The sequence below is a fragment of the Vipera berus genome (genome assembly GCF_964194415.1).
Source record: "Vipera berus genome assembly, chromosome: 7".
NCBI classification, from domain to species: domain Eukaryota; kingdom Metazoa; phylum Chordata; class Lepidosauria; order Squamata; family Viperidae; genus Vipera; species Vipera berus.
The window spans coordinates 66026054-66053830 of NC_138209.1; the positions used below are offsets into that span (position 1 = coordinate 66026054).

Sequence of the window (27777 nt, forward strand, 5' to 3'; positions counted from 1 at the left end):
GATAAATTTAATCTTTTTTAAACTTGGTTTTTTAACTTTTGTATTTTTGGTTTTTAATTACCCTGTAAACCGCCCTGAGTCCTCCGGGAAAGGCCGGTATACAAATGTAATAAAATAAATAAATAAATAAATAAATAAATAATTACTTCTGATAAATTTGTCATAAGGTCTCTGGAGTGCAACCTAATCAGCACCCTAAAATTTGAACATATATAATATGAAATATAGGAATGCCACATTTGATGTTTTTTGTATTAGCCATTCCTGAACATATTTCATTGATATGTTGATGTACAGATAGTTTGATCTATTGATACACCAGTGTTATAACAGGAAAATGTGGAATATAGCATCCAACAATGACCTATAAAATCAGCAAAGTAAAATAGGCAATTGTTCAAGTAGTACACAGTGCACCAAAGCAGTGTTAACATTACAAAATACTCTTCCCAGCTAGACCACAAATAATGTCTTGCAGCATTTAGGGGAAATTATTTGACTATATTTATTATCCTGTTGACCAATGTTACACAATACAAGCCACCATGATTGTTCTGTGTAATCTGTTTGCCTAATTTGAACTGCAATAGCTTAGAGAGATGTCTATTTGCTACTGCAGTTCATATTAGACAAACGGATTACACAGGACAATCATGGTTTCTCTGAACTATTATGACTAAGCGTATAGCATATTGTCTTGCCTGAGCTTTTTATGAGAATGAGGTATATAAGTAAGCTGCATTGCTAACATTGGATGGAAAATAGTGTTTTCAATGTAAACAGAAGTGGAGGTAAAGATGTTGGTAGGCATTTTGTTCTTCCTTGGTTTTTCATTCATTTACCAAGTTATTTATTTAGCCAGTGGAGGACAGAGATGCTAACTTGCATTGTTTATTCAAACAGTGGTGAAATATCCTGTCCTATCAGGTGAGTCAAGGCCACTGCTCAGTGACTCTCATATCAATGCTATGCCTTTGTGCATAGCACCAGGAACAGAGACTTTTGACCAAATATAAGCAATGTGTCCCTCTAGTTATTTATTTAAAAGTGTTTTTTTCACAAGTGGTGTTGCAAGTTTATTCTTTTTCAAACAGCAAAGCAAACATAAAGTCTATCTCTGATATCTCAAATTGTAATCTGTTGCAGCAGTAACTTCTTGTAAATGAGAACCTAATGCAATCACAAAGGAAATGACCAAAACATTTTCTGAAAACTAATGCAGTTTCCAGTTTTCATTTGCCCCAGTTGAGTAAACATAGCAGCATATAGAACATTTAATCCAAATGTACATTTTTAAATATAACTTTTTTGGAAAAAAAAGACACAGCTCTTTTTCTATTGCTTATTTATAACACAAACACATAAATCAATGGCTGATTTTTTAAAAATGGATTGGTATAGTTCTTAGTCACTTAACTATTAAAAATTCAATATCAATATATTTAATGAAAATTATTCCAAGGAAAATCTTAAAATCCATTATTAAGCTCAATTATTGTATATGTGATATATTTTGAAACTGTTGATGGCCACCTGTTTCTTTACAATTTTGTATGTCATCCCATATTTTGGTTATTGGCATTGGTTATCTGCCACAAATTGAGATTATTTTAAAATGCATGCAATAGCATCATGGTGCAAACCCTACCCTTATATATGTGCAGTTTTGCACATTTTGCCCATTTTATCTTACACATTTTCTTTCCACAAATGCCCAGCTATTTGCAGATGATAATTTCAGCAACAAAAGCTTGATATTTCTTTATTAGGAAATAAGCAGATTTAAACTCAAACTGTGATAAATTTAACAAATCTTGAGATTTAAAATATAGATCACTACAGCATTGTTTTAAACGTAGTAGCGTCTAGAACCGGGGTCTTCAAACTTGGCCCTTTCGACTTATGGATTTCAACTCCCAGAATTCCTCAGCCAGCATGCCTGGCTGAGGAATTCTGGGAGTTGGCATCCATGAAGTCATAAAAGTCATAAAAGGACCAAGTTTGAAGACCCCTGCTCTAGAAGCATTGAACTGCAACCCCCAACCAACTTAAATCTTCCATCAGTTTGGATTTTGGCATTTTTTCATTTGGGTGAAAAAAATAGCCCTATCTTTTGATAGTGATATAATTCTTAATGGTACTTTGTTCTGAAACAAAGCTGAACTACACTCTCTTCTGTTCAGACTCTGTAATGACACTTTTTTGCCCCAAAATATAAAATGAAGCCAGAGAATGAAAGTTGTACAAAGATGTATACAACTCTGAAATGCTATTAAAACTTCATAATGCTCTAAAACATATTTTTGATATTTGTTGAATATCTGGAGTGCACAGGAGACTGCCTTTTTAAAAAAAAAATCACACTCCATTAACTTTCCCCATACAACTTTTTTTTTTTTACAAAAATCTAGCAACCATTCTGCCTCAAGTGCTTTCCATTTTTTAACAGGCTACTTCAGCATTTTTTACCCAAAGCCTAGCTTTGGTTGACCTTAATCAGGTGTAAGCATTTATTTTGCAGCTACTTAAATTCTATATTTTTTTCTTAATACTTCTCAAAGCCTGGATGCAACGTGGCCCAATGATAACCCAGAATTTCCCTTGTTGGTGTTGTCAGATGCGAAGTCGTGTCCGATCCCTCACAATCCCAAGGACAACGTTCCTCCAGGCCTTCCTGTCCTCTACCATCTTCTGGAGTCCATTTAAGCTCACGCCTCCTGCTTCAGTGACTCCATCCAGCCACCTCATTCTCTGTCGTCCCCTTCTTCTCTTGCCCTCAACCTTTCCCAGCATTAGGCTCTTCTCCGATGAGTTTCCTTAAGGATCAACTATCTCGGGAATCCTCTACTGCTAGCAAATCTTGTTACCAACGCAAATCAGAGCTCATCAGGGTATCACAAATCACGGCAACCTACTTTTCTGCCTAAAGGTGGAGGAATGGCTGCAAAAAAAAGAACTTGATCGATCTTTATTACTACACTACACCATTACTATTATATAGTAAGTATAGTAGACTTCCTACGCTTCTAAGTTTTCCATTTCTTTAATAGCATCAAAGCTAGTTTTAACTTACTACGCTTCTAAGTTTTCCATTTCTTTAACAGCATCAAAGCTGAGGACCCAGATTGTTGGGGGTAATAAGCAGACTTTGTAATAATGCCGCTTGGGGGGGGGGGCAAAAGCCCTAATAAGCAGGCATATACATAGAATGAAGGCTATTGCTAAGCATATTGATTTGTGCTTTAAATTGTAAGCCGCCCTGAGTCTTCGGAGAAGGGCGGGATATAAATGGGATTAAACAAAAAAGCTAGTTTTAACTTACTATGCTTCTAAGTTTCCCATTTCTTTAATAGCACCAAAGCTAGTTTTAACTTTTCCAAACCATTTTTATTTTGGTTTTCAGGAAACTTTTTTTTAACATTTGGAATTGCCTGATTCACAATTTTCCAAACTCTTTTGATTTTTGAACCAAATCCGGGAAAGGAGAGACAGAGCAGAACGTGGATCTTGCGGTCTAACCCTGTTCAGTTTGTAAGCAATCTACCGAATTTAACCGGGCTAAGCCGCACTTCCTCCACGCGTGGACCTTGGAGGAAGGCTCAGACATTTCAACTGTTAAAGATAGGCTTATAAGGGCATTTATCGCCGTTATTTCTTCCGCCTCGCTCTCATTCGCAGCTCTCTCTCATTGCTGCTGCTGCTGCCACGAAGAACCCTGCCTGCGCCTCTATCTCTAGCCCAGGGGTAGGCAAGCTCGGCTCTTGTAGGGCTCATGGACTTCAACTCCCAGAATTCCTGAGTCAGCACAGCTGACTCAGGAATTCTGGGAGTTGAAGTCCATGAGCCCTACAAGAGCCGAGCTTGCCCACCGCTGCGCTAGCCTCACATCTACCTCCTCTTCCCTCCCCCCTCCCCCCGCGATCCCAAGCCGTCCGGAATCGATTCGCTCTGCCAATGACGCGCGCTTTTGCGCATGCTCCAGATGCCAGCCGAAACGTCACTTCCGTCGCGGCGGTGACCAGAGCCGGAAGCGCCCGTTGGTATAACAGACCTGCTTGTGGTGTAGGGTCTGGTCCGGTGCCGTTGAGGGGGGGGGCGCGTAAGTTGCCGTCGCGATGGAGGTAAGAAAAGAGGGCGCTTTTCTTCCCACCCTCTTTGCGCATGTGCGGGGCTGATCCGAAAGGGAATGAGGTGAAGGGGGCCCTCGGTCTTGGCTGGCGGGGCTGGGTTCGCCCAACACCTTACCCCCCCTCCCGCCCCCCCACCCCCCCAAACGGTCAACTACGTATAGGAACTTAGTAGGGTGCCGCCTTAGGCGAATACTGCCGCGAGAGGATCAAAAGCAGGGGTCTTCAGAAAACTTGGCCCTTTTATGACTTGTGGACTCCAACTCCCAGAGTTCCTCAGCCAATGTGCCTGGCTGAGGCATTCTGGGAGTTGAAGTCCACAAGTCATAAAAGGGCCAAGTTTGAACACCCCTGATCAAAAGTGTAAATGCGAACGGTAGCATAAACGAGAGGCGTAGAATCAACATACCACTTTACAATGCCTTGGTAAGGCCACACCTGGAATACTGCATCCAGTTTTGGTCACCACGATGTAAAAAAGATGTCGAGACTCTAGAAAGGGTACAGAGAAGAGCAACTAAGATGATTGGGGGACTGGAGGCTAAAACATACAGGGAACGGTTGCTGGAATTGGGTATGTGTAGTTTAATGAAGAGAAGGGTGAGGGGTGACATGATAGCCGTGTTCCAATATCTCAGGGGATGCCACAAAGAAGAAGGAGTCAAGCTCTTCTCCAAAGCACCTGAAAGCAGGACAAGAAGCAACGGATGGAAACTAGTCAAGGAGAGAAGCAACCTAGAACTAAGGAGAAACTTCCTGACAGTTAGAACAACTAACCAGTGGAACAACCTGCCTCCAGAAGTGGTGAATGCTCCGACACTGGAAGTTTTTAAGAAGAGACTGGACAGCCATTTGTCTGAAATGGTATAGGGTTTCCTGCCTTAGCAGGGGGTTGGACTAGATGACCTCCAAGGTCCCTTCCAACTTATTATAAATTATAACATCCTGTGAAGTCTTAGTACCGCTCAGTGAGGCCACACCTGGAATGATGCATCCAGCTTTGGTCACCCCGTTACCAAAAAAAAAAAAAAAAAGGATGCTGAGACTTTGGAAAAAATGCAGAGAAGAGCGACTGGGATGATTAAAAGCCTGGAGACTAAAACATATGAAGAACGGTTGCAGGATTTGGGTATGGCCGGCTAAGAGAAAAGAAGGACTAGGGGCGACATGATAGCAGTATTCCAGTGTATGTATGTATGTATATATACATGTATGTATATGTCTTCAGTGTTTTGAGCACCTCGTCGGCCCAAATATGGGCAAAATCTTTATATATATATATATATATATATATATATATATATATATATATATATATATATATATATATATATATATATATATATATATATATATATATATATATATATATATATATATATATATATATATACATACATACATACATACATACATACATATACATGTTTTCGTAGATTTTCACGGGTACAGGTATGTAGGTCTTGGCGTATTCGGGTCTTTTCCCGTGTAAGATTGAGAGTGTCTTAATCTTACACTCTCAATCTTACACGGGAAAAGACCCGAATACTCCAAGACCTACATACATATACATATACCACTACGGTGGGAAGGTAACAGTGTTCCGTGCGCCTTTGGCGTCTAGTCATGCCGGCCACATGACCACGGAGACGTCCTCGGACAAGCGTTGGCTCTTCGGCTTTGAAACAGAGATGAGCACCGGCCCCTAGAGTCGGAAACGACTATATATATATATAGTGGTTTTGTACATCTGATACCAGCTGCCATGGTATATGAGTCGCCAAAGAATTGAGGCCTTTGAACTCTGGTGCTGGAGAAGACTCCTGCGAGTCCCTTGGACTGCAAGGCGATCCTAGAGGAGATCAATCCTGACTGCTCTTTAGAAGGCCAGATCCTGAAGCTAAAACTCAAATACTTTGGCCACCTAATGAGAAGGAAGGACTCACTGGAGAAGAGCCTCATGCTGGGAAAGATTGAGGGCAAGAGAAGAAGGGGACGACAGAGAATGAGGTGGCTGGATGGAGTCACTGAAGCAGTAGGCGTGAGCTTAAATGGACTCCAGAAGATGGTGGAAGACAGGAAGGCCTGGAGGAATGTTGTCCATAGGGTCGCGATGAGTCGGACACGACTTCGCAGCTAACAACAACAACATGAGTTGCTTATAATGACATTGTCCATGCTTTTCTCTCATGGGCTAGTGCAGCATTGTGCTTGTAAATTTAATTTGTTATTATTAAATTTATTTGAAGCCCATCTGTCTAAATATATTTACTGCTGAAGAAATAAGGGAGCTTAAAGCAAAAAATAAAAGAACAATAAAATAACGGGGGAAAAAGAAAACAGAATTGAAGAACTAAGCAATATTAATTAGTAAAAAAAACACCCTAAGTTTTCCCAATTCCTCGGGTGTGAAACAATTGCAGTTTTTAGTTAATAATTTTTAATTCAGGCATGCCTTGTGTGTGAAGCAGTTGCAATTTAATTAACCAAGGGGAAAAGACTTAAATGAAAAGAAGAAATCAAGTAATAGAATAGAAATTTAAAAAAAATAGAAAGATGAAGACTTCTCTAACATATGTTCCACATTGTGATCTGTGCCTTCAAAATGGCCCCATAACATGAAGGGCTTTATAGGTCAAAGCCAGTGTCTTGGGCCAAGAAAGAAACTGACAACCAAAACATCTTGTGGAGCAGAGATGCAACATGTATCCTTCTAGAAGGTCTCATGTTTCCATACCACTGTATTCCTCCAGCAACCCTGTGGAGAGTGCATTGCAATAGTCCAATCTAGAGGTGACCTACAGTCTCACTCATAGTTTGCCACTGATCCATCTCTAGTAGTACTGTAATAACAAGAACAATAGCTGCAATATACAGGTAGTCCTCGACTTACAAAAACAATTTCTGTTGCTAACTGAGACATTTCTTAAGTGAATGTTGCCCCATTTCTTGCCACAGTTGTTAAGTGAATTACTGAAGTTGTTAAGCTAGTGACATGATTGTTAAGTGATTCTGGCTTCTCCATTGACTTTGCTTGTCAGAAGATCGCAAAAGGTGATCACATGACTAATATTTTGGTGTTTTGTATTTTAACCTTTTTTGAATAAACTTAGGTAAAGGTAAAGGTTCCCCCGCACATGCGTGCTAGTCATTTCCAACTCTAGGGGCTGGTGCTCATCTCCGTTTCAAAGCCAAAGAGCCAGCGCTTGTCCGAGGACGTCTCCGTGGTCATGTGGCCGGCATGACTAGATGCCAAAGGTGCACGGAACGCTGTTACCTTCCCACCATAGTGGTCCCTATTTTTCTACTTGCATTTTTACGTGATTTCGAACTGCTAGGTTGGCAGAAGCTGGGACGAGTAACAGGCGCTCACTGTTACGCAGCACTCGGGATTCGACCCGCCAAACTGCCGACCTTCTGATCAACAAGCTCAGCGTCCTAACCCACATATCACACAAAAGGAGATCACATGACCCCAGGACACTGCAACAGTCATAAATATAAGTTAGTTGCTAAGCATCTAAATTTTGATCAGCAATGGGGATGCTGCAACGGTCATGAGTGTGAAAAATGGTCATAACTCACTGTTTTCAGTGTCATAATTTTGAATGGTCACTAAATGAACTGTTGTAAATTGACAACTACCTGTAGTTACATTGATTATGTGCCTTCAAATTGTTTAAACTCCTAGCCACCACATTTTCAGTTAAATAATATCCATTAAATCAGCGAGACAGAAATGGATTTTTCTTGTGGTTTTTACCACTTTTCTCATTTTTCCGCAAACTTGACATTACATGGGCAAAAACAATACCTTATCATTGCTGGGAATATAATTCCCTGCATCTAGTAAAATTACACAAACAGAAAGCAGTCTTGAGATATGGACAGATATATAGATAGTTGGATATTCATTTTCGTATAAATTCTACAATTATAAGGAGGAGATTTCTTGTGACATGGATCCTTAGAGCAAGAAGAAACGGCTGCTGTTGGTTTTCTTCTAAAAGAAGCAGAACATATGATTATTTTGTTTAGTGATTGCTGTAGTTGGCTCCTTCTGATCTGAAGGTTAGGTTTCTCCTGTTGAGCTTTGAGGGAGGGAGGAAAAGAATGAAAATTTTATGTGATTTCTTTTTCAAATCCCAGTGAGATCAGATGCTCATTCTCTTTGCTCATAAGGAGAAACTATGGTTATTTAGTAAGTGAATCTTGTTTTCATTATTTCACTTCTTTGTTTTATTGAAATTGTTATGGATAACTCTTTTTTTTCTTTGCAGGATTCAATCTGGGTGGGTCACTGGGCCCCAGGTTTCGTCTTGTGAGCTTTCAGACTTGTGCTGGAGCCCATCCTCTGGGAACTTCGCTCTAACGGAATGTGTGTTTTTTTTTTTCTTCTTTTTTCAGGACGTGCAGAAGCACTCTGTCCACACTCTCGTATTCAGGTCTTTAAAGAGGACTCATGATATGTTTGTGGCTGACAACGCAAAACCTGTATTATTAGATGAAAGGAGGTAAGAAATAGAACTAGGCATTCAGTGAAAAAAATAGGTTTGGTTTTGAACCCAGAACCAATACATAGTGCTTTAAAAATTCTGCCAAACTCTTCCATGTGGTTCAGCAGAATCAAATTCAAAACATTTTGGTGGTTCTAGGTTTCAGCCGAAACAAAATGTGGGATTTTTTTTAGATAATGAATAGGGAAGACTAGTGTGTATCCCTCTTGCATCCTCCATGGGGTTTGTACACTGATCTTCTGAGTACCTTCCTTTCCTTACCTGCTCTACTGTTAGTGACTTCAGTTGTAGCATGTCTAACTGACTTGGCCTTCCCCATCTATCCCAAAGCTTCCCTTCCCCTCCCCAATCTTCCCTATATTTGAAGCCAAGGCAATCAGCAGATGGGCAAGGCAAGGCAAGCTGCCTGGAGACTAAGTGGGCTGGCCCTTTGAATATGCTATTTTTGAAACCAAGGAGAGTAGCAGCTACCTCTTCCCTTCCCCCCCCCCGCCATCTTTCCAATGCCTCCCTTTCCTTATCTCACAGTAGCTGCTACCACTGGCATTTATTCATGACTTGAATCCTGAAGTCTTGAATCGGTCAAGTGCTGAATACCATGGGAAAATAGAATGATTCCCCTTAATGCGGTTAAAAAAAAATTCAAGTTATTGTATGTTAAATAATCAGAATTGTTTTTTGCATTTCGTTCAAATTCAGAAATTACAGGAAAGTATTTGTATTTGGAAAAAAAATCTGTGTACCAGTGCACGGTATAAGTATATATCAAACTTGCTATCTGAACCTCTGAATATATGAAACTCTACTGTGATATAGTTTTATTATATAGTAAAGCGTATGTTAAAAATAAAGATGTAATAAAATGTATTTTTGTGCAGCCACAAAGTTAAGATGGCAGTTAAACTCCGTACAGAGTATAGTTCTGTGCTACATATGCCTGCATTGAAAGAGTGTGTTCGAGAGAAGGGTTCTCATGGTGTAGTAGATTCCTATGGACACAAGCAGTATCTCCAAAATCCAGGTAGGTGACAGTTACATGGGTGCATGTTTAGGTGATGGATACAGATATGACTTTAATAATCCTGAACCCTTGTTCGAGAAACACCTTTTGTAACCATATGGTCACTATCAGATAATAGTAACTATCTCTGAGTAAAGACGCTTAGGATTGTTTTATTGGATTTAAAGGATCCCCACTTTTAAAGAGAGTTGCCTGCTGGCTAAAGAGCGGTGGATTGTAACTGCCTGAAGGCTTGTCATTGACTTGATTTAAGGCAGAGATATAAATCATAATGTAATAATAGAGTATTAGATATTTTAACATACATCGGCAGAGTATCACTATCAGTTATGTAGACAAACCAAAACAATTTTCAAACCCCAAGTTAAATTAATTATAAATTAATGAAATTGAAGAGAAGAGTTAATTTGTATTTTCAGAACATGAGTTTGACTCCACTACTAATCACAAGTGGCAAGGATGAGTTCTTGTGGGTAGAGAGAGATTCTTCTTGAATTCTTAATTTATGTCCACTTGCTCAAACAATTATTTTTCTTCTGAGTCAGTGTTCTTGAAATTCTACTCAAAATAAAGTAGAATCTACGGGCTGAAGTCTACATGCACCTAGTTAAAAGAAAGAAGTATTATTTCAAATATGAACATTTTTAAACCCTTAGGTATTGTTCAGAATGTGTTTAACATCTTTCTATTTTGCATTATGTAACTCAGTACACTATCTCAAGATATATAGTTTTCATATGCACATGTTCCATTTGTTATTATATTTTTATTTATTTTTTTATTCTTAGATATAGTCAAATGTTAACATTCTGCCATTACATCATCAATTAACATCTCTTGTTTAATTTATTTTTATTTTTAAAGATAATCTTGTTGCTTCATTTTTTAGAATTCAAATTCATCAACATTTCCCTTTTTGTTTTTGTTTTTAAAATTGATCCATTAAATCTTCTCTTTTTCTTCCCTTGTTTAAAATGGAAGCAAATTCATACTCTTATTTACAGGTAATCCTGAAATTACATAGAACCTGTCAATTACATTAGTAACCCGAGGATTCGTTAATTGGATCGTATTAAATGAACGTGATCCCTCCCTGCTTTCCCAATGCATTCATTAATCGAATGCGCAGGTCGTTAAATGCACATGAGGTATCTCAGGTTGACCATGGAGGGAGAAAGTGCTGGAACAGGCCACCTACTTCAGACCACCCAAGGCCTCCCACAACCCACTGAAACACCTCATGCTCCCTTGGGATCCCCAGAATTGCTCCAACCCCCCCCCCCCATTTTGCTCCGCTGGATCTCCACAGGCACTGGGCCTGTGGAGACTCACCTTGCAAAAAACTCCATGATCAAGCGAGCTTCTCCTTTCTGCCACAGTTTCTTTGCCTGCAATGGCAAGCTGGTTTTGGAGCACAGGGTAGCCTTAGTGAGTCTGAAGGAGCCCAAGATGGCGTCCCCAAAGGCTTCCATTCTCCATGCCAAAAGCTTTTGCTGCAGAAAACGGAGGCCTGCTGGGGCAGGAGATCGCTCTTCTTCAGCTCTCCGTCCTCAATTCCAAAATCTTTTGCAAAAGGGACGGAACACTTTAGGGGGTTCAGTCTCGCGCTACTACAGGCCTCCATCCCCTTTGCCAAAAATGTTGGGAGCAGAGAATGGAGGCCTGCAGGGGTGCGATCTCGCACTTCTTCAGCTCTCGTCTTCCACTCCAAAAGTTTTTGCAAAGGGGATGGCAGACTTTGGGGGCCCAATCTCGCGCTACTTCAGGCCTCCATTCTCTTCAACAAAAGCTTTTGCAAAAGCGATAGAGCCCTGAAGTAGTGCAAGCAGGCAGTTACACCCCCCTGCAGGCCTCTATCCCCTTTTCAAAAGCTTTTGTCACAGAGAATGGAAGCCTTTGGGGATGGTGATCTTGCTTCTCCTTCTGTGTATTCTTGAGTTTAAAGTGTGCACATGTGTTGTGTTGGTTGAGAATCCTCTTGAGCTTTTCAGACATTTAGATAGGTATTTACACACACAAACACACACATATTCATAATGTGATTTTTTCCACATCAATTATTCAGTAGAAATTCAAATGATGGTTGCAGTTTGGAATCGTCACGGGAGTTGTATATGATTATTACATGATTGTTTTTACTCTTCTATAAATGACTTAATACATCTCTTACTGTTTAGGAGAAGATAATGATTATTTGATAACAGGAACCCATCCATATCCTCCTGGACCAGGTGAGTAAGCTTATTGCCAAATACAGTTATGTTTAGGTGGAAATCTGTGGTATTCTAGAACAGGATCTTCAGGAAGATGTCATTGTATATTAAGGTGGAGCGTAATGATACAGATATCGATTTGAAAACAGTTTGAGTGCATCTTTTATGAAGGAATTATACAAATAATCTTTAATTGCTTTTGGTAGTATTTATGATACCTTCTGTTATCATGCCTAATAGTTTAAAGCAGGTATATCGCCACTATATTTTGAAATGTTTAAAAAGCTCGGGATACTTATAATCATAGGATTGGAAGGGAACTCAATTCTCTGCCCAGGGCAACATTCTTCAAACCTCCCAGGCAAATAATTGCCCAACCTTCATTTGAAAAAAAAGTCAGTGATGGAGCACTTATGATTCAGGAGACATACTGTTTCACTGCTTAATAGCTCTCACAGTAAGGAAGTTTCTTAAATTTGGATCGATCTCTGTAAATACTCAAACCAAATATCTATTGGTTTGAGGTTGTCCTCCTGTCAGGGTAAAAAAAAGCCTGTGTTGTTTTCCTATGATAGCTTTTACAAATATTGGAAGATTGCTATGGGTCTCCCCTCAACCTTGTCTTCTTTAGGTTAAACACACCCAGTTTTAAAAATATTTGTAAGATTTAGCCTCTAAGCCACTCAACAACTTGCTGTCTTCTCTGCATTCTTTTTTAGCTGCTCAGCAACCTAATGGAAGAATTCATCCATTATTAGACATTGACACAAACAAATAGAATACTTTAAATTAAGACAATTAGCAGGATGCCAGAATTTTTTAAACTTTTAAGCAAGGAATATATTATTTTTGTTCACTTGTCTATTTACTACCCAGTAGATTTATATTGTTAAATTTTCTTGAATGTTGTCTCTTTTTATATAGCTTCAGAAAACCCTATTCAAATTCATGTATTATATGCATTACAAATAATAAAATTCTTTATTCTGATTTTAGTTTTTAATGTCTGCTTGAATGTTCAAGCTCCTATTTAATCTATGCAATATGAAATGAATGTTTTAATGTTTAAAAACTATTGTGAAACTGTTTTTTTTTAATTTAAAAACCTGATTACTTTTAATGAGTACTAATAAAACTAAGCAGTTGAAATATAGCATTAGCCGTGTACACAGCCAGACTGTAGTGATTTAAAAGCATTCAAAATTAAAAAGTCTATTAAATAAAATAATAATTGAAGTGGGCGATCTTCCAATATAGAATATGTCTGTTATCAGTTACAAACTTCAGATAGAATTCCTTTGATTTCCCTGACTACATAATTGCTTGAAGAAATAATAATTGTTCCTTTATGTATTGCAAAATTAAAAATGGTACATTTATTAAATGTATAATTCATAACACAAATAAGCATTTAGTTGTTGACATTTTATTGTTCTTGATTATATTCTCTTTCCTTTTTGAAATAAGGAGTGGCTCTGACTGCAGACACTAAAATCCAAAGGATGCCTAGTGAATCAGCATCTCAGTCCTTAGCTGTGGCTCTGCCTCCTTCTCAATCCAAGTAATTATGTTTCCCTTATTAATTAGCTAAGAAACCAAAATGACATTTCAGATTCATTTGCAAGGCACAGTGACATAAAGTGGTCTTTGTTAACTCATCATGGTGTGCTCCATGTGATTATGTTCTTTGTAACTGTTTGGCAATACGTTATTTACTGTTGATAATTTTAAGAAAAAATAAAAATAAAACAGGGACTTACATCAAACAGCAAAACAGAAGCAGCCTGTTAGTAGATACCTTTTCTGTTTCTGATGGTTTTTATGTGCCATAAAGGATCTTTTGATAAAAAGCTAGTTTCTATAGCGTCTAAAAGGGACGTGGTGTGGCTCAATGGGTTAGGACGCTGAGCTTGTCAATCAGAAGGTCGGCAGTTTGGTGGGTCGAATCCCGAGTGCCGCGAAACAGAGTGAGCGCCTGTTACTCATCCCAGCTTCTGCCAACCTAGCAGTTCGAAAGCACGTAAAAAATGCAAGTAGAAGAATAGGAACCACTACGGTGGGAAGGTAACAGCGTTCCATGTGCCTTTGGCGTCTAGTCATGCTGGCCACATGACCACCGTATATATATATATACACCGTATATATATATATACCGTATATATATATACTGTATATATATATACCGTGTGTATATATATATATATATATATATATATATATATATATATATATATATATATATATATATATACACATACATATATATACACACACACACACACACACACACACATATATATATATATATATATATATATATATACACACACATACATATATACACACACACACACACACACACACATATATATATATATATATATATATATATATATATATATATATATATATAAAAGGGACGCGGTGGCTCAGTGGGTTAGGACGCTGAGCTTGTCGATCGGAAGGTCGGCAGTTTGGCGGGTCGAATCCCGAGTGCCGCGTAACAGAGTGAGCACCTGTTACTCGTCCCAGCTTCTGCCAACCTAGCAGTTCGAAAGCACGTAAAAATGCAAGTAGAAAAATAGGGACCACTACGGTGGGAAGGTAACAGTGTTCCGTGCGCCTTTGGCGTCTAGTCATGCCGGCCACATGACCACGGAGACGTCCTTGGCTTTGAAACGGAGATGAGCACCGGCCCCTAGAGTTGGAAACGACTAGCACGCATGTGCGGGGGAACCATATGTTTTCTGAGGTTTTCGCCGGTGTCTGTATGTGGACCTTTGGTCATTCGGGTTTTTTCCCGCGTAGAAATGAAGGTGTAGGCGCAACGTTTCGACGGAATCCCATCCGTCATCATCCGGCTGGTGGCTTCTGCTTCCTTCTTCTGGGAGAAGCATGTGGTAGTGGCTGTTTGTTCCTCTTTTTTAAACTGCCAGAGGGGGTGTGTTCTGTGGGTGGAGGTGTGCTCTGATTGGGTGGGGGATTAAGTGTGTTCTGATTGGGTGGGAGTGTGTTTTGAATGGTGGGTGTGTTCTGATTGGGTGGGGGTGTGTTTTGAGTGGATGGGCTGGTCTCAGCTGCCAGCCTTAGACCTGAGCTGGTGAGTTGTGCTGCTTTTGTTCGGCTTCGTGTTTGTGGTGGTGCCATGTTTTTATAGTGGGTGTCAGTTTGCTTATTGTGTGGTTTGGAGGGGTTTAAAGTGGCTGATGTTGCAGCTTTCTGTTTTGTTGCAGCTTTAGGTTTCTGTTTTGTGGTTGTGCGTCGTTATCATTGTGGGTTCGGATTTGCTTTTTGAATGGTTGTGTGGTGGTGATGTCATGAATAGAATAGAATAGAATAGAATAGAATAGAATAGAATAGAATAGAATAGAATAGAATATGGAGTGGAATAGAATAGAATGGAATGGAATGAGAATAGAATAGAATAGAATAGAATAGAATAGAATAGAATAGAATAGAATAGAATAGAATAGAATAGAATAGAATAGAATAGAATATGGAGTAGAATAGAATAGAATAGAATAGAATAGAATAGAATAGAATAGAATAGAATAGAATAGAATATGGAGTGGAATAGAATAGAATAGAATAGAATAATAGAATAGAATATGGAGTGGAATAGAATAGAATAGAATAGAATAGAATAGAATAGAATAGAATTAGAATTAGAATTAGAATTAGAATTAGAATTAGAATTAGAATTAGAATAGAGCTGGAAGGGACCTTGGAGGTCTTCTAGTCCAGCCCCCTGCTCAAGTAGGAGAACCTACACCATCTCATATACCTATACCATTATTAGAGAAGGAGACATCCAGCTGTCCTAGGTGGAAGACATATCTAGAAGACCTGCGCCCTTTCTGCTAGTTCTTGAAAGACCTACTCCAGGTCTTTTTTTTTATTCGTATCTCCAGCAATCCTTTTGGACATTTACTCTTCCATTAACAACAAAGGTTATAAACCATACTTGCCTCAATGAATGTCCATCTATTTTGTGTGTCTTTGGTATTATGACAAGTACGGGTGTAAATAATAATGCAAGATAATAGTGAAAATTTTGCAAAGCCTAAGGCTCCTGAAATACTATGGAATCTTAACAGTCATGATTAAAATGTTGCTACTTATTACCAGTTTTGCTGGAGTGTGATCTGAACATGTTTGTTTGTTCTTCGCTAACGTGATATTCCAAAGGTTTTCTTGAGTAGGTGTATTGTCAAGTCATATACAGAGTCAGCAGTCTGTTAATTCTTTATGGAGGTAATAAGCCCACATCATTTTTTTTTCTCTTTTCAGAATAGAATCAAATAGAACTGCTGCTGGTGTAGGTGATATATATAGGCACGCTGGGATTCCTGAGCGTTCACAGCCTCCGGGTTTGACTATGGTAAGTTTCAGTAATAGGGACCCTCTCGTGCAAAATAATAATAATAATAATAATAATAATAATAATAATAATAATAATAATAATAATAATAAGAAGAAGAAGAAGAAGAAGAAGAAGAAGAAGAAGAAGAAGAAGAAGAAGAAGAAGAAGAAGTTGTTGGAAGGGGCCTTGGAGGTCATCTAGTCCAACCCCCTGATCAGGCAGGAAACCCTATACCATTTCATACAAATGGCCGTCCAGGCTCTTCTTAAAAGCTTCCAGTGTTGGAGCATTCACCGCTTCTGGAGGCAGGTTGTTCCACTGGTTAATTGTTCTAACTGTCAGGAAGTTTCTCCTTAGTTCTAGGCTGCTTCTCTCCTTGACTAGTTTCCATCCGTTGCTTCTTGTCCTGCTTTCAGGTGCTTTGGAGAATAGCTTGACTCACACTTCTTTGTGGCAGCCCCTGAGATATTGGAACACTGCTATCATCTCACCCCTCACCCTTCTCTTCGTTAAACTACACATACCCAATTCCAGCAAATTAATCAGATTATATTCTAGTCTTCTAATGAGCTAGAAAGAGCATAGACTTTTGTGACAGAATTATATTATAGGCCCCTCTGAGAGTAGTTCAGTGAAGAAAAAGATATGATGTCATGTTTGTTTAATTTATAGGCTCTGATGGAAGCTGGTGGGAATAAAAATTCTGCATTAATGGCAAAAAAGGCTCCAACAATGCCAAAACCACAGTGGCATCCACCATGGAAACTATACAGAGTAAGTAGTAAATATATTAGAACTGTTTATTGCCAGATAAATAGTTTGTTAAATGTTGGACTAGTTTAGATGGGAATACAAAACTATATGATGAGATTATTAGAAGAATAAGATTATTCTGACCTTGAATTCAGTTACTATCACTCCTACTTCAATATGCTTTAGGCAAGTTGGAAACACCTATAAATAAACTAACAGCATTCTGATTAAAGTTTATTGACTGAATCAAGGTCAAATCATATTTTTGTCCTGTCTTGTTCTAGTAAATCATCACTGAGTAGCAATTTCTGTGACTTAAAATTTGAAGTAATGTTTCTAATCACTTCAAAGTAGCAGAGAAGAGAGCAAAGAGAGATTGATGTAGAAACTCATTCCAACTATTTTTAGTTTAGTTTAGCTTGGTCTTGTGTGGAATACTATTGGCAGAACTGTCAGAGTGACTGGAACCATTTTTTTTTTAAAAAAGGCCCCATTCTTTAGAACTTCATGGAAACATATTGTATGTGGAGCCCCTTAGAAGCATCTAATTCATTACACACATGTACACAGTAACTGACTTGCTCGTTTATTGTCTTTAGCATTAGTTTATTTTATTTATTTTATTTATTTTAATTCCATTTATATCCCGCCCTTCTCCGAAGACTCAGGGCGGCTTACAAGCTTAGCAGTTAACTAGATACTTCTACAAAATGGTGTGACAACTATAGTAGGCAAGGCAGCACATTCTTAAATACAGTCCAAACAAAATTAACACACGTTCATTTTAAAATTGAAGAAAGACATGGACAATTCATCTTTGTTTATACCATCAAGGAGGGAACTTAAAAAGATGAAAATGATGCAACTGGGGGGGGGTAAACAAAGCTCCAAAGTTTAACTAATGTAGTACTGACCCTTTTAATATAGCTCTATGCATTATAGAGACAAAAGCTGTTGCAAAGGAATTTGCCCTAGAGGGCAGTAACAAAAATAATCTTATTTTGAATAAAATTTGAAATTACAAAGTCTTAAGAATTCCTGATCGTGGCTGGATATGCTGTGCTGGAGCAGTGTAGGAGCCCTGGTGGTGCAGTAGTTAGAATGCAGAATTGCAGGAATTTCATCCTGAGCAGCTCAGGATTGACTCGGCATTCCATCCTTCCGAGGTTGGTAAAATGAGGACCCAGATTGTTGGAGGAAATACGCTGACATTTTAAACTGCCCAGAGAGTGTTGTAAAGAGCGATACATAAGTCTTACTGGGTATTGCTATTTGTACATAATGATAATCCTAATTTAGTGCAGAACTGGGCAACCTGCATCCGATAGGTTTTGCAATTTCCTTTGGAACCCCATAGTCATTATTCATTGAACACTGGCAACGTTACAGTTACTGATAAATTTGAAGCCAATGAAACTTTTTGTTATGTAACTGCTTTAAGCTGTCAGGGTTGATATTTTATCTAAATTGATAAGCTATAACTTTTTTAGGTTATCAGTGGACATTTGGGATGGGTGAGATGTATTGCAGTTGAACCAGGAAATCAGTGGTTTGTTACTGGCTCTGCTGACAGGACTATAAAGGTGAGATTTTGGCTTAATTGTAGTCCAGTACTTTTTGTATTATTTCAGTAATATACTTCATAATAGTGCTTTAGTAATATCCACTTCAGAATATTTTATTATTCTCTATCTTTGCCTAAAGGGACGCGGTGGCTCAGTGGGTTAGGACGCTGAGCTTGTCTATCTGAAGGTCGGCAGTTTGGCGGGTCGAATCCCGAGTGCCGCGTAACAGAGTGAGCGCCTGTTACTCGTCCCAGCTTCTGCCAACCTAGCAGTTTGAAAGCATGTAAAAATGCAAGTTGAAAAATAGGGGCCACTACGGTGGGAAGGTAGCAGCGTTCCATGCGCCTTTGGCGTCTAGTCATGCCGGCCACATGACCATGGAGACGTCCTCGGACAAGCTCTGGCTCTTCGGCTTTGAAACGGAGATGAGCACCGGCCCCTAGAGTCGGAAACGACTAGCACGCATGTGCGGGGGAACCTTTACCTTTACCTATCTTTGCCTATAGGCCAAATTGTTTAAGTCTGTTAGTATTCCCAAACTGGGATTAGTATAGTAAACTATTTTTCCAGTCTTTCTACCATCATAAATATATATTTGTATTCTACTAAGAACTTTGAGATGTGGCTCAGTTAGAATAACAGATGTCTATGTGGGTTATTTCAAAGAACATCAAAGATGTACTTTTCTCATTACAGATTTGGGATCTTGCAAGTGGCAAATTAAAACTGTCTTTAACAGGACATATTAGTACAGTTCGAGGTGTAATAGTCAGTGGAAGAAGTCCTTATCTTTTCTCATGTGGGGAAGATAAGCAGGTGAAATGCTGGGATCTTGAATATAATAAGGTAACTAAATGAACTTGAAACAGTTGGAATATTTCAGCAGTGTAACGATAATGGAACATTCAGTGCTGATTGCAATATGTTTACGTCCAGGTTATTAGGCATTACCATGGCCACCTAAGTGCTGTGTATGGTTTGGATTTGCATCCAACAATAGATGTGCTTGTAACTTGTAGCAGAGATTCAACAGCCCGTGTAAGTAAAGCAGAAATATTTATTTTTTTATTTATATATATGTGTGTGTGTTTGTCCCTGTGGAAACTAATATTTATACTCTCTTAAAAATCTTAAAAATCTTCAGATTCTACTAATTCTAGTCAATCAAATAAGGATGCTGTAGCCCCAGTATCCCAGGGGACACAACTGAATGCACTGGGTTACTTTTGCAAAATAATCAAATTTGTACTGTTTAATACTTGTGTTTTAAGGGTTGAGAGTAGAAATAAGAGAGATCTCTGGGGCTGCAAACTGTTGTAATCCATGCTTTATTCATCAAAGGCTTACAAAAATAAGCTGAGCAGCTTCAGTTCTTCTCCTTACAATAACAAACCATGCCAGTGGCGGGAAGTGCTTGTGTGTTCCTGTTATTTTCCTATACCAATACTGTTCTTACCCTAGATGGGAGTTCATAATGATACTAAGGTCAGCAGGATCCTGAGCGATAATGCTCATAATTATAAACAGATGGTAAAGTTTGTTTAATAAAGATTGTTTATAACCTTTGTATTGTTGTACTTAATTGTTCAAATTTATGATCTTATTAGATCTGGGATGTAAGAACAAAAGCTAGTGTGCATACATTGTCAGGACACACGAATGCTGTGGCAACAGTGAAGTGCCAAGCAGCAGAGCCACAGATTATCACAGGTATGATGAATGCTGCTTCTTAAAGTGGAACATAATTCACTAAGTCGATCCTATAGCCAACTTGCACGCAGTTGCTTGTGGCTTAATAAAATGCTTCCATTTGTTGCGTTCTAGTTGAGCATTTGTAGCTTTCAAACTATGAAAACATTTTAAGTAATTCTGCATATAGCTAAGATCTCTGGCTATAAACTAGTATAAATGCCCAGATTTTTTTTAAAAAAAATATACTGAGAGCATGAGAATTTTGAATGCTTTTCAGAGTTGTTAATTGGATCGCAGCTACCACTTATGCAGCAGGCAAATAAATTGGTTAAGTTTTGAAAAACTGTCTTACAAAGGAGGAGAAAGTCTTTCAGAAAATCATCTCTTTACTGCTTTGACCATATGAATAAGGCCCACAAATGAACTAGAATATATACATGCCTCTGCAGCAGTTCCAATTGTGACTCCTGGGACATTTTCTGAACCTATGGTAGAACAGAGAAGGTGTTCTTCTGCCAACATCATAATTGTCATCGGCAGCATACTGTATAATCTCTCTATTGCTGTAGCATTGAGTGGGGTGCCGGAAGTAATACCAGTATCTCTACCATCTTTCTTACCTGAGTAAGACTCAAAGCAGTGGGAAGATTTTCAAGTGCAGGGGAAACAAACATTAAGGAAAAACAAATTATGGTCAAAGTATATATCTATATTACTCTTTAAATTTTATTTCTACACTGCAGGAAGTCATGACACCACCATACGCCTCTGGGATTTGGTAGCAGGAAAAACACGGGTCACGTTAACAAATCACAAGAAATCGGTTAGAGCCGTGGTCTTGCATCCAAGACAGTAAGATTTGCTGTGTTTTTTTTTAAGAAACAGGCTTTTAAAAACGTAAATATACCATTTTTTAGTACAGATAGGTCAGGCTCCTAGTCATGAGTTCAATACTGTGCTGCCTATTTAAGGCAACGATAGGTTTAATTTGTTCCAGCAGTTGTAAATACGAGAACAATGTATTATGGCAATGTCACCTGACCTTGTGAGCTTTTGATCATTGCTTGAAATTTTCCTTCATCAAGGCCAGAGGGTTTGTGTGCAAAAGTTGGTCTTATGTACAGCATAACAAGATTATATAACATTAAAGCTGCCATCTTGTACATGCTTACTTAGATTCTTGTTTCACTAAAATCAGTGAGGAAGAGTTTGGTGTTTTATTCTTAGATTTAAATAATTCATTTCATTACACAGATGAAGGCAGTATGCCTTCTGCTGTCTTTGTTCCCCTTTTACATCTCAGAGTGGTTGGATTTGCAAACTAAGCCATAAGATGATTTGTTTCATTTAGACTTAACACCTCAACTTCCTGTGGCTTCTAAGATTATTAGAAAGTACAATCTAACGTTCTCACCAAATAGAGCTATTTATTTATCAGAAAATACCTTCTAATATGCTACTGACCGAATAGAACTGTTCTATGTGGGAAAATATGTCATCTCCTTTGGTGGATTATTTCCATACAGTAAATCTTTGATTTTTATGTTCTTTGAGTAAAGTACCCGGAGGCAGGATGGCTCACTAGTTAAAAGATACTGAGTTTGTCAGTTGGGAAACTGACAGCCCAGGTTCAAGACCCGAGTGCTGTGGAATGGGGTGAGCTCCCGTTCCTGCCTCAGCTCCTGCCCACCTAGCAGTTCAAATGTGAATAGATTAATAGGGGCTGCTTCAGTGGGAAGGTAATAGCATTCCGTGTGCCTTTGGCATATAGCCATGCTCCCCACGTGACCACAGAAAATGGCTTCAGGCAATGCTGGCTCCATCGGCTAAGACAGGGCTTTTCAACCAGTGGTACGGGTACCACCTGTGGTACATTGGCACCTGGCAGGTGGTACACAACCATCCTAGAAAAGTGGTAGCAGGGGAGGGGAATGAGCTAAACCGGTGGCAGCACCGCACAAGCCTGAGCGAGAGACGGCTGGAGCTGCAGGGCTGTCAGGGTTCAGCGGAAGCTGGAGCTCGACACTGATCCCGGTGCTTCTGCTGAGCCCAGAAGAAGCGCTGATCAGCTGGAATGTTGCAGCATCTCCAGGGTCTTGTGATTTATATTCAGATGCTTGGCAACTGATTCATATTTATGACGGTCACAGTGTCCCAGGGTCATGTGAAGTGACCAAAACCTGCTGCAACCACTCAGCAGATAGAGGGAATAAAAATCAAACACCACCCCCACCCCACCCCCGCTGCCAATCCTCAACAGAAATGCTCACAACAGTGAAAACCTCGGACAGGAGGGAAAGTGTCGCCGGGCGGGCAGGCAGCATCTTGCTCGGCTGTGGCTTTGGGGGCACTTTTTTCAGTGCCATTCTAACTTCGAACAGTCACTAAGCGAACTGTTGTAAGTTGAGGACTACCTGTACTTCATCACTTTTTTTTCCTTTTTTTGGGGGGGTGTCAAGTTTTTGACACCTTGCTAGGCGACTGGTGATACTCGGATGTTGCCATATCCTAAAAGTGGTGCAATGGGTGAAAAGCCCTGGGCTAAGAAATGAAGGTGAACACTGTGCCGTAGAGTAGGACATGACTGGACAGAGGAAATCTACATTGGACAAAATCTATCTATATGCCATATCTTTCCATGTATTATACAAGCCCATCTTATACTAAATAAAACAAACATATATAAATTTTCCTTCCTATTTTATGTATGTATAATTTCCCATTGACGTTTAACAATATTTGGCTTTTAACAGACATCCTACCCCTCATTAATCAGTTACTTTGTTTCCAAACAAGCAGTCTATGGTGCTTAAATTACAGGGTGAGGAACTTAGGCTTTCTAGTTGCTGAATGTCAAGTTCCGTATAGTTTTACTATTAATAACGTGGGCTGAGATCCCTGGAAGTTGTAATTCAAAAATATATGGAAAGCCAAGTTTCTTTGTCACCATAAATAATTCAGAGGAAATAGTTTAACATTGAAAGTGTAATTTTCTGTAAACTTTAATTATTGATTGATAAAGTTACCAGGGTTTATTACAGTTTCAATGTAATAAACCCTGGTAACTTTTAACAACTAATAATTAAATACTGATTAATTAGGCATCCCAACAGTTACTAAGATCTTAATATATATTTTCTTACAGATACACATTTGCATCTGGGTCTCCAGATAACGTAAAACAGTGGAAATTCCCTGATGGAAATTTCATCCAAAACCTTTCTGGCCATAGTGCAATTATCAATACGTTGGCGGTGAACTCAGATGGAGTCCTGGTTTCTGGAGGTAAATTAAAATTTACATATGATTTCAAAACAAATTCTGTTTTGCTATTATGCACTGTAAGACTCATGAGACAGCACTGCCTTTTGTGTGCTATTCTAAAGCTCTGATTATTTAGAACTTATTGCCAGACTTATTGATTACCATGAACACATACAGACATCATTGCTGGAAGGATTTAATATAGGTTTTCAATTTATTTTGGCCCTTAATTTTTGGAACGGTAACCTGCGACTCTACACAGGATGTTAATATCCATCGTGTCTAACCAGTAACCATGCAGTGCCACTGAGAATCCATTTTTTCTTTTTTTACTTCTAGTTTAAAATGTTCTTGCCCAAGTTTCAGCACCTTCAGATTTTCCTTCATAAAGGCTAAAGTGAATTTATTTACTTCACATTCTGGTACTTGCTGAAATCTGTTGAATCTTCCCAAAGCTAACAATTGTGCTGTCCATTATGCCAGTTTTTCAATTTTTTCCCCGTTAACACAGCCATACACACTTATTTCAACAAATGTTTGCAGGGTAGTAATTCCATTTTTCAGCTTCTGGCATTGCAAACTGCTTTAAAAACAGATTTGGAGCACTTTACATTTGGTTTCTTTTGGAACTGAATGAAATAATTAAAAAATATTAACCCAATGCTTAGTTATATTTTTATATTAAAAGCAATATATATTTGTTGTAAAGCCATGTTCTTAGGAGAGCTTTCAGTGAAAGCAAATTCAAGCCCATTTAAATATGTACACCAGGAGAAATGTTAAAGCAAGTTTAGCCTAACACAAGAAACAGATAATATAAAAGATTTCTACATGATGCCAGTACTTTAGCAGAGGAATTCTGGGAAGTTTTTTTTTTCCCCCCTGGGCTTTCTAGTCAGCCCTCCTAGGTACTCTAGTGTTATGTTTGGCTATAATTCCCATTGTGTATACAACCCACTACTTGAAAGTGGGCAAGACTAGGAGACTATCTGCAATATATATTAACTGCAGATAGCAAGCATATGTAATATCAGTACAAGTTGCAGGAAACTAAAATGCCATATTTTTGGAGAACCCTTGTAATGTTTAATTTTTTTCTAGAAGTCAATCCTAGTGAAATCAGAGGGGGATAGAGATGCATTGTGAATCCTATTACGTATGAATTGTGTGGATGCAAACAGATCTGGTGGATAAAAGTCTTTGGAGTAACTATGCTATATACTTGAATTGTAACTTTGAATAAATATGCCAGTGTTTTATTTTCAGCTGACAATGGTACAATGCACCTTTGGGATTGGAGAACTGGGTACAACTTCCAGAGGGTGCATGCAGCTGTGCAGCCTGGCTCTTTGGACAGTGAATCTGGAATATTTGCTTGTGCATTCGACCAATCTGAAAGCAGACTTCTTACAGCTGAAGCTGATAAAACTATAAAAGTCTACAGAGAAGATGATACTGCGGTATGTGGGATCTTTTTTAATAATATTTTACAGCATAAAACTTAAAAGATACATTTAGTACACGTATCCTGAAATTAATCTCAAAAATGTATTTAAAGCTGAACTGTAATTAAATAAGGTTCACAAACAACATTTTACACAAGTGGAAACATTTTTTTTAAAAAATGGGCTTTATAAGTTGAGTTCAGTTGCCTGTCCAGTAGAAGCTGTCCAGTAACGGAATAAAATAGATGCTTTTGTAGTCTCTTCTTCAATTTTAATAGAGTAACTGTGAGAACAGTATAGGTGGTCAGATAATTTATTCAGTTTGGCAAATATGTATTTATGGTTGTATTTTAAAAGTAGTGAACTATACTTTATAGAACATTTTTACGTATATCCACTCATAAGAAAGATCAACTTAGTTTTGTGAAATTTATTTCCAAGTAAATGTTTGAGATTTCAACCTTCCTTTCACATTTAGTATAGCAGTACATAGTGATGTATAACTGGTTGTTAATTCTGGTAGCTCACAAATGACAAGAAATCGCCCTTAGACTGTTTAGCAAAATATCTGATTAATGAAAACAATAAAATAGAGTACTCACTTTCAAAAACAATTTTAATTCTTCTGTTTCTTAATTGATGCTGTGGTTTATGTGAAATATTTCAATGGGACTATTTAAATCCTTTTCCCAGACTGATAATCGTGGATAACCTGAAATGAAATAGGAAATAAATCCATTTGTGCTTTTTTATGTTTCCACACCACTGGTGACTTTCTATAGCCATTAAAATTAAAAAAAGAAATGGGGAAAATTGATACAGAAGATATGGCATTAAGTTCCTCCTCAGCTTATTTTCGATTAATTGGGAAGTTAGTACAAGTAACTGTTCTAAATAAGAAATAACAATGTAGTCTCAATTAGCATATCATTTGGGATTGTATTCAGAAATTCACTAGAGCCAGTCTTAGGAAATATGTAACTGTAGCATATGCAAAGTTAGAATTGGGTTAGAACTCTTTTTTTTCTCTTTATTCTCTCCAGACTGAAGAAACTCATCCTGTTAGCTGGAAACCTGAAATCATCAAGAGAAAACGATTTTAATAAGACCAGACTTCCATTGATGTGCCATAATCCTGACTCTTTGTTTCGTAGCCGAAACACTGCTAAAGCCATTGCTTCAGTTTGCAGTTTTTATATTTTGTGTTGCTTTCTTCTAGGAGTTTTATCTTTTCCTCTGAAAAATCAGCTGCAATTATGATACATGTCTGAAGAAATCAGAGTACATTACATAGCAGTAGCAAACCATTAAATGTTTGCATGTCTTTCTGTGTGGATGGGAGTTAGTGGTCTTTCCTTCCATCTTCCTCTGATGAAGAAGTAATGTTTGAAATTTTGATGATTTTTTTTTTAGAAAAATACTTATATAGTACTCTGTCCTGGGACTCTGAATGGTAAAATTGTCAAGGGAAAACAACAGCCATTGTAGTAATGATTCACGTCCTTAATACAATGTGCTGCTTGTCAAGATGTAATGCAATACATTTCATTTCCCCTAAAAACAGAAGACTGAACTGCAGTCTCACAGGTTGAACGCGCATCATTCTGCTTGAGTCATGGTTCTATTTTTGCCTATCCCACATTGGAATCATCATTAAAATTTTATTGAAACAACCTTTTAAAAATAATCTGATGCTTGTCTCTTCCATTTTTACATACATATTTATGAAAGCTTAAAAACAAAGTGAAGGTAATAACATTGGAAAGCATACAGAATACATTTCAGAAATAGCATACGGTATGCTTTTCAGCTGAAATGAAATACCCTTGTATATGGGTGGATTTTGCTTTAAATATAGTGGCAAAGTGTTCCTTATTTTGGTTTGTGAGTGTGGCCCTACAACAACATTGAAACTTGCTTCTGGGTAGCATGACCTCCGTAAGCTTTTCAGAAAGTTCTGTTAGGAGTGACTGGAAAAGTCATTGTGCATCTTTTTTCTTTTTTGGATTTTGCTTACTACTTCAAGAATTTGTCTAACATGGACTGAAATCCTTAGCATTTTCTCCCTTCCCTCTCCTTAATTTTCGTGTGAATTGTAACGAAGACCACTTGGATATAAATGATATAATGTCTTCACTTAAACTTTCTTTAAAAAACTGTTTAAAGTATGTATTATGTGTATGCTTGTCTTCGTTCACATGTAATATTGTCAGTAGCATGCTTGATTTGTTACTGTTATTGAGGTAATTTCCATATAACACCTGAGGCTATTGAGGATTACATTTTGATAAAAATATGCAATTGTTGTAGAAAGCTTTTGTTACAAAGATCATATGTTACAAGTGTGTGATAATTCATTTTAAGTACCATAAAAAGTGGAATAGTTTGCACTTTTCCTTATACCCTGACTCAGGTTGGAGTCGTTGGGAGGCTGTGGTCCATTTCTTATACTACCAAGGTAATCAATTATACTTAATACCAAGTAGAAGTACCTAGGAATTTATGGTGCAAGTCTCTGTTAATTAAAATGACTGCATTGCATCAATACTTTTAAACATCAGCTACAGATTGTAAACCTAAATATGGCATATCACAAGTATATGACCTCCTCTTACTAAGAACCAATTTTATTCCTCATACTAGAGAATTCTGAGAGAAAGGAATCAAATGTTTCACTTGTGCAAATGCAATTTGAGAAGAATCTGTGATAGAAACTTTCTTTTGGTCCATATATTTGCAGAAGAATGTTAAAAGCTATTTTGGGCTTATGTTTGATTCTTTGGGTCACATGCCAGGTGTATCCACTTAAAAACAATT

The 27777-nt window shown here is 38.1% G+C and overlaps 2 protein-coding genes across 2 annotated transcripts in view; both read left to right on the top strand.

The window, feature by feature from the left end:
* Positions 1–4009: 4009 nt before the first annotated feature.
* Positions 4010–27346, top strand: PLRG1 (pleiotropic regulator 1). Its single transcript, XM_081332083.1, has 15 exons — positions 4010–4121; positions 8535–8641; positions 9523–9665; positions 11843–11896; positions 13346–13439; positions 16169–16259; positions 16914–17015; positions 18485–18577; positions 19256–19405; positions 19496–19597; positions 20167–20269; positions 20995–21103; positions 23397–23536; positions 24782–24975; positions 26004–27346. Exons 1-15 carry the CDS (start codon positions 4116–4118, stop codon positions 26061–26063), a joined length of 1548 nt encoding a protein of 515 aa, XP_081188209.1. The 5' UTR covers positions 4010–4115; the 3' UTR covers positions 26064–27346.
* The window catches only part of DCHS2 (dachsous cadherin-related 2), a gene marked incomplete at both ends in the record, with an annotated part of 64730 nt that continues 63842 nt past the window's right edge, over positions 26890–27777 (top strand). Inside the window, 1 exon segment of the mRNA XM_081332543.1 lies at positions 26890–26898. Within this exon segment, the coding sequence (XP_081188669.1) occupies positions 26890–26898 (9 nt within the window).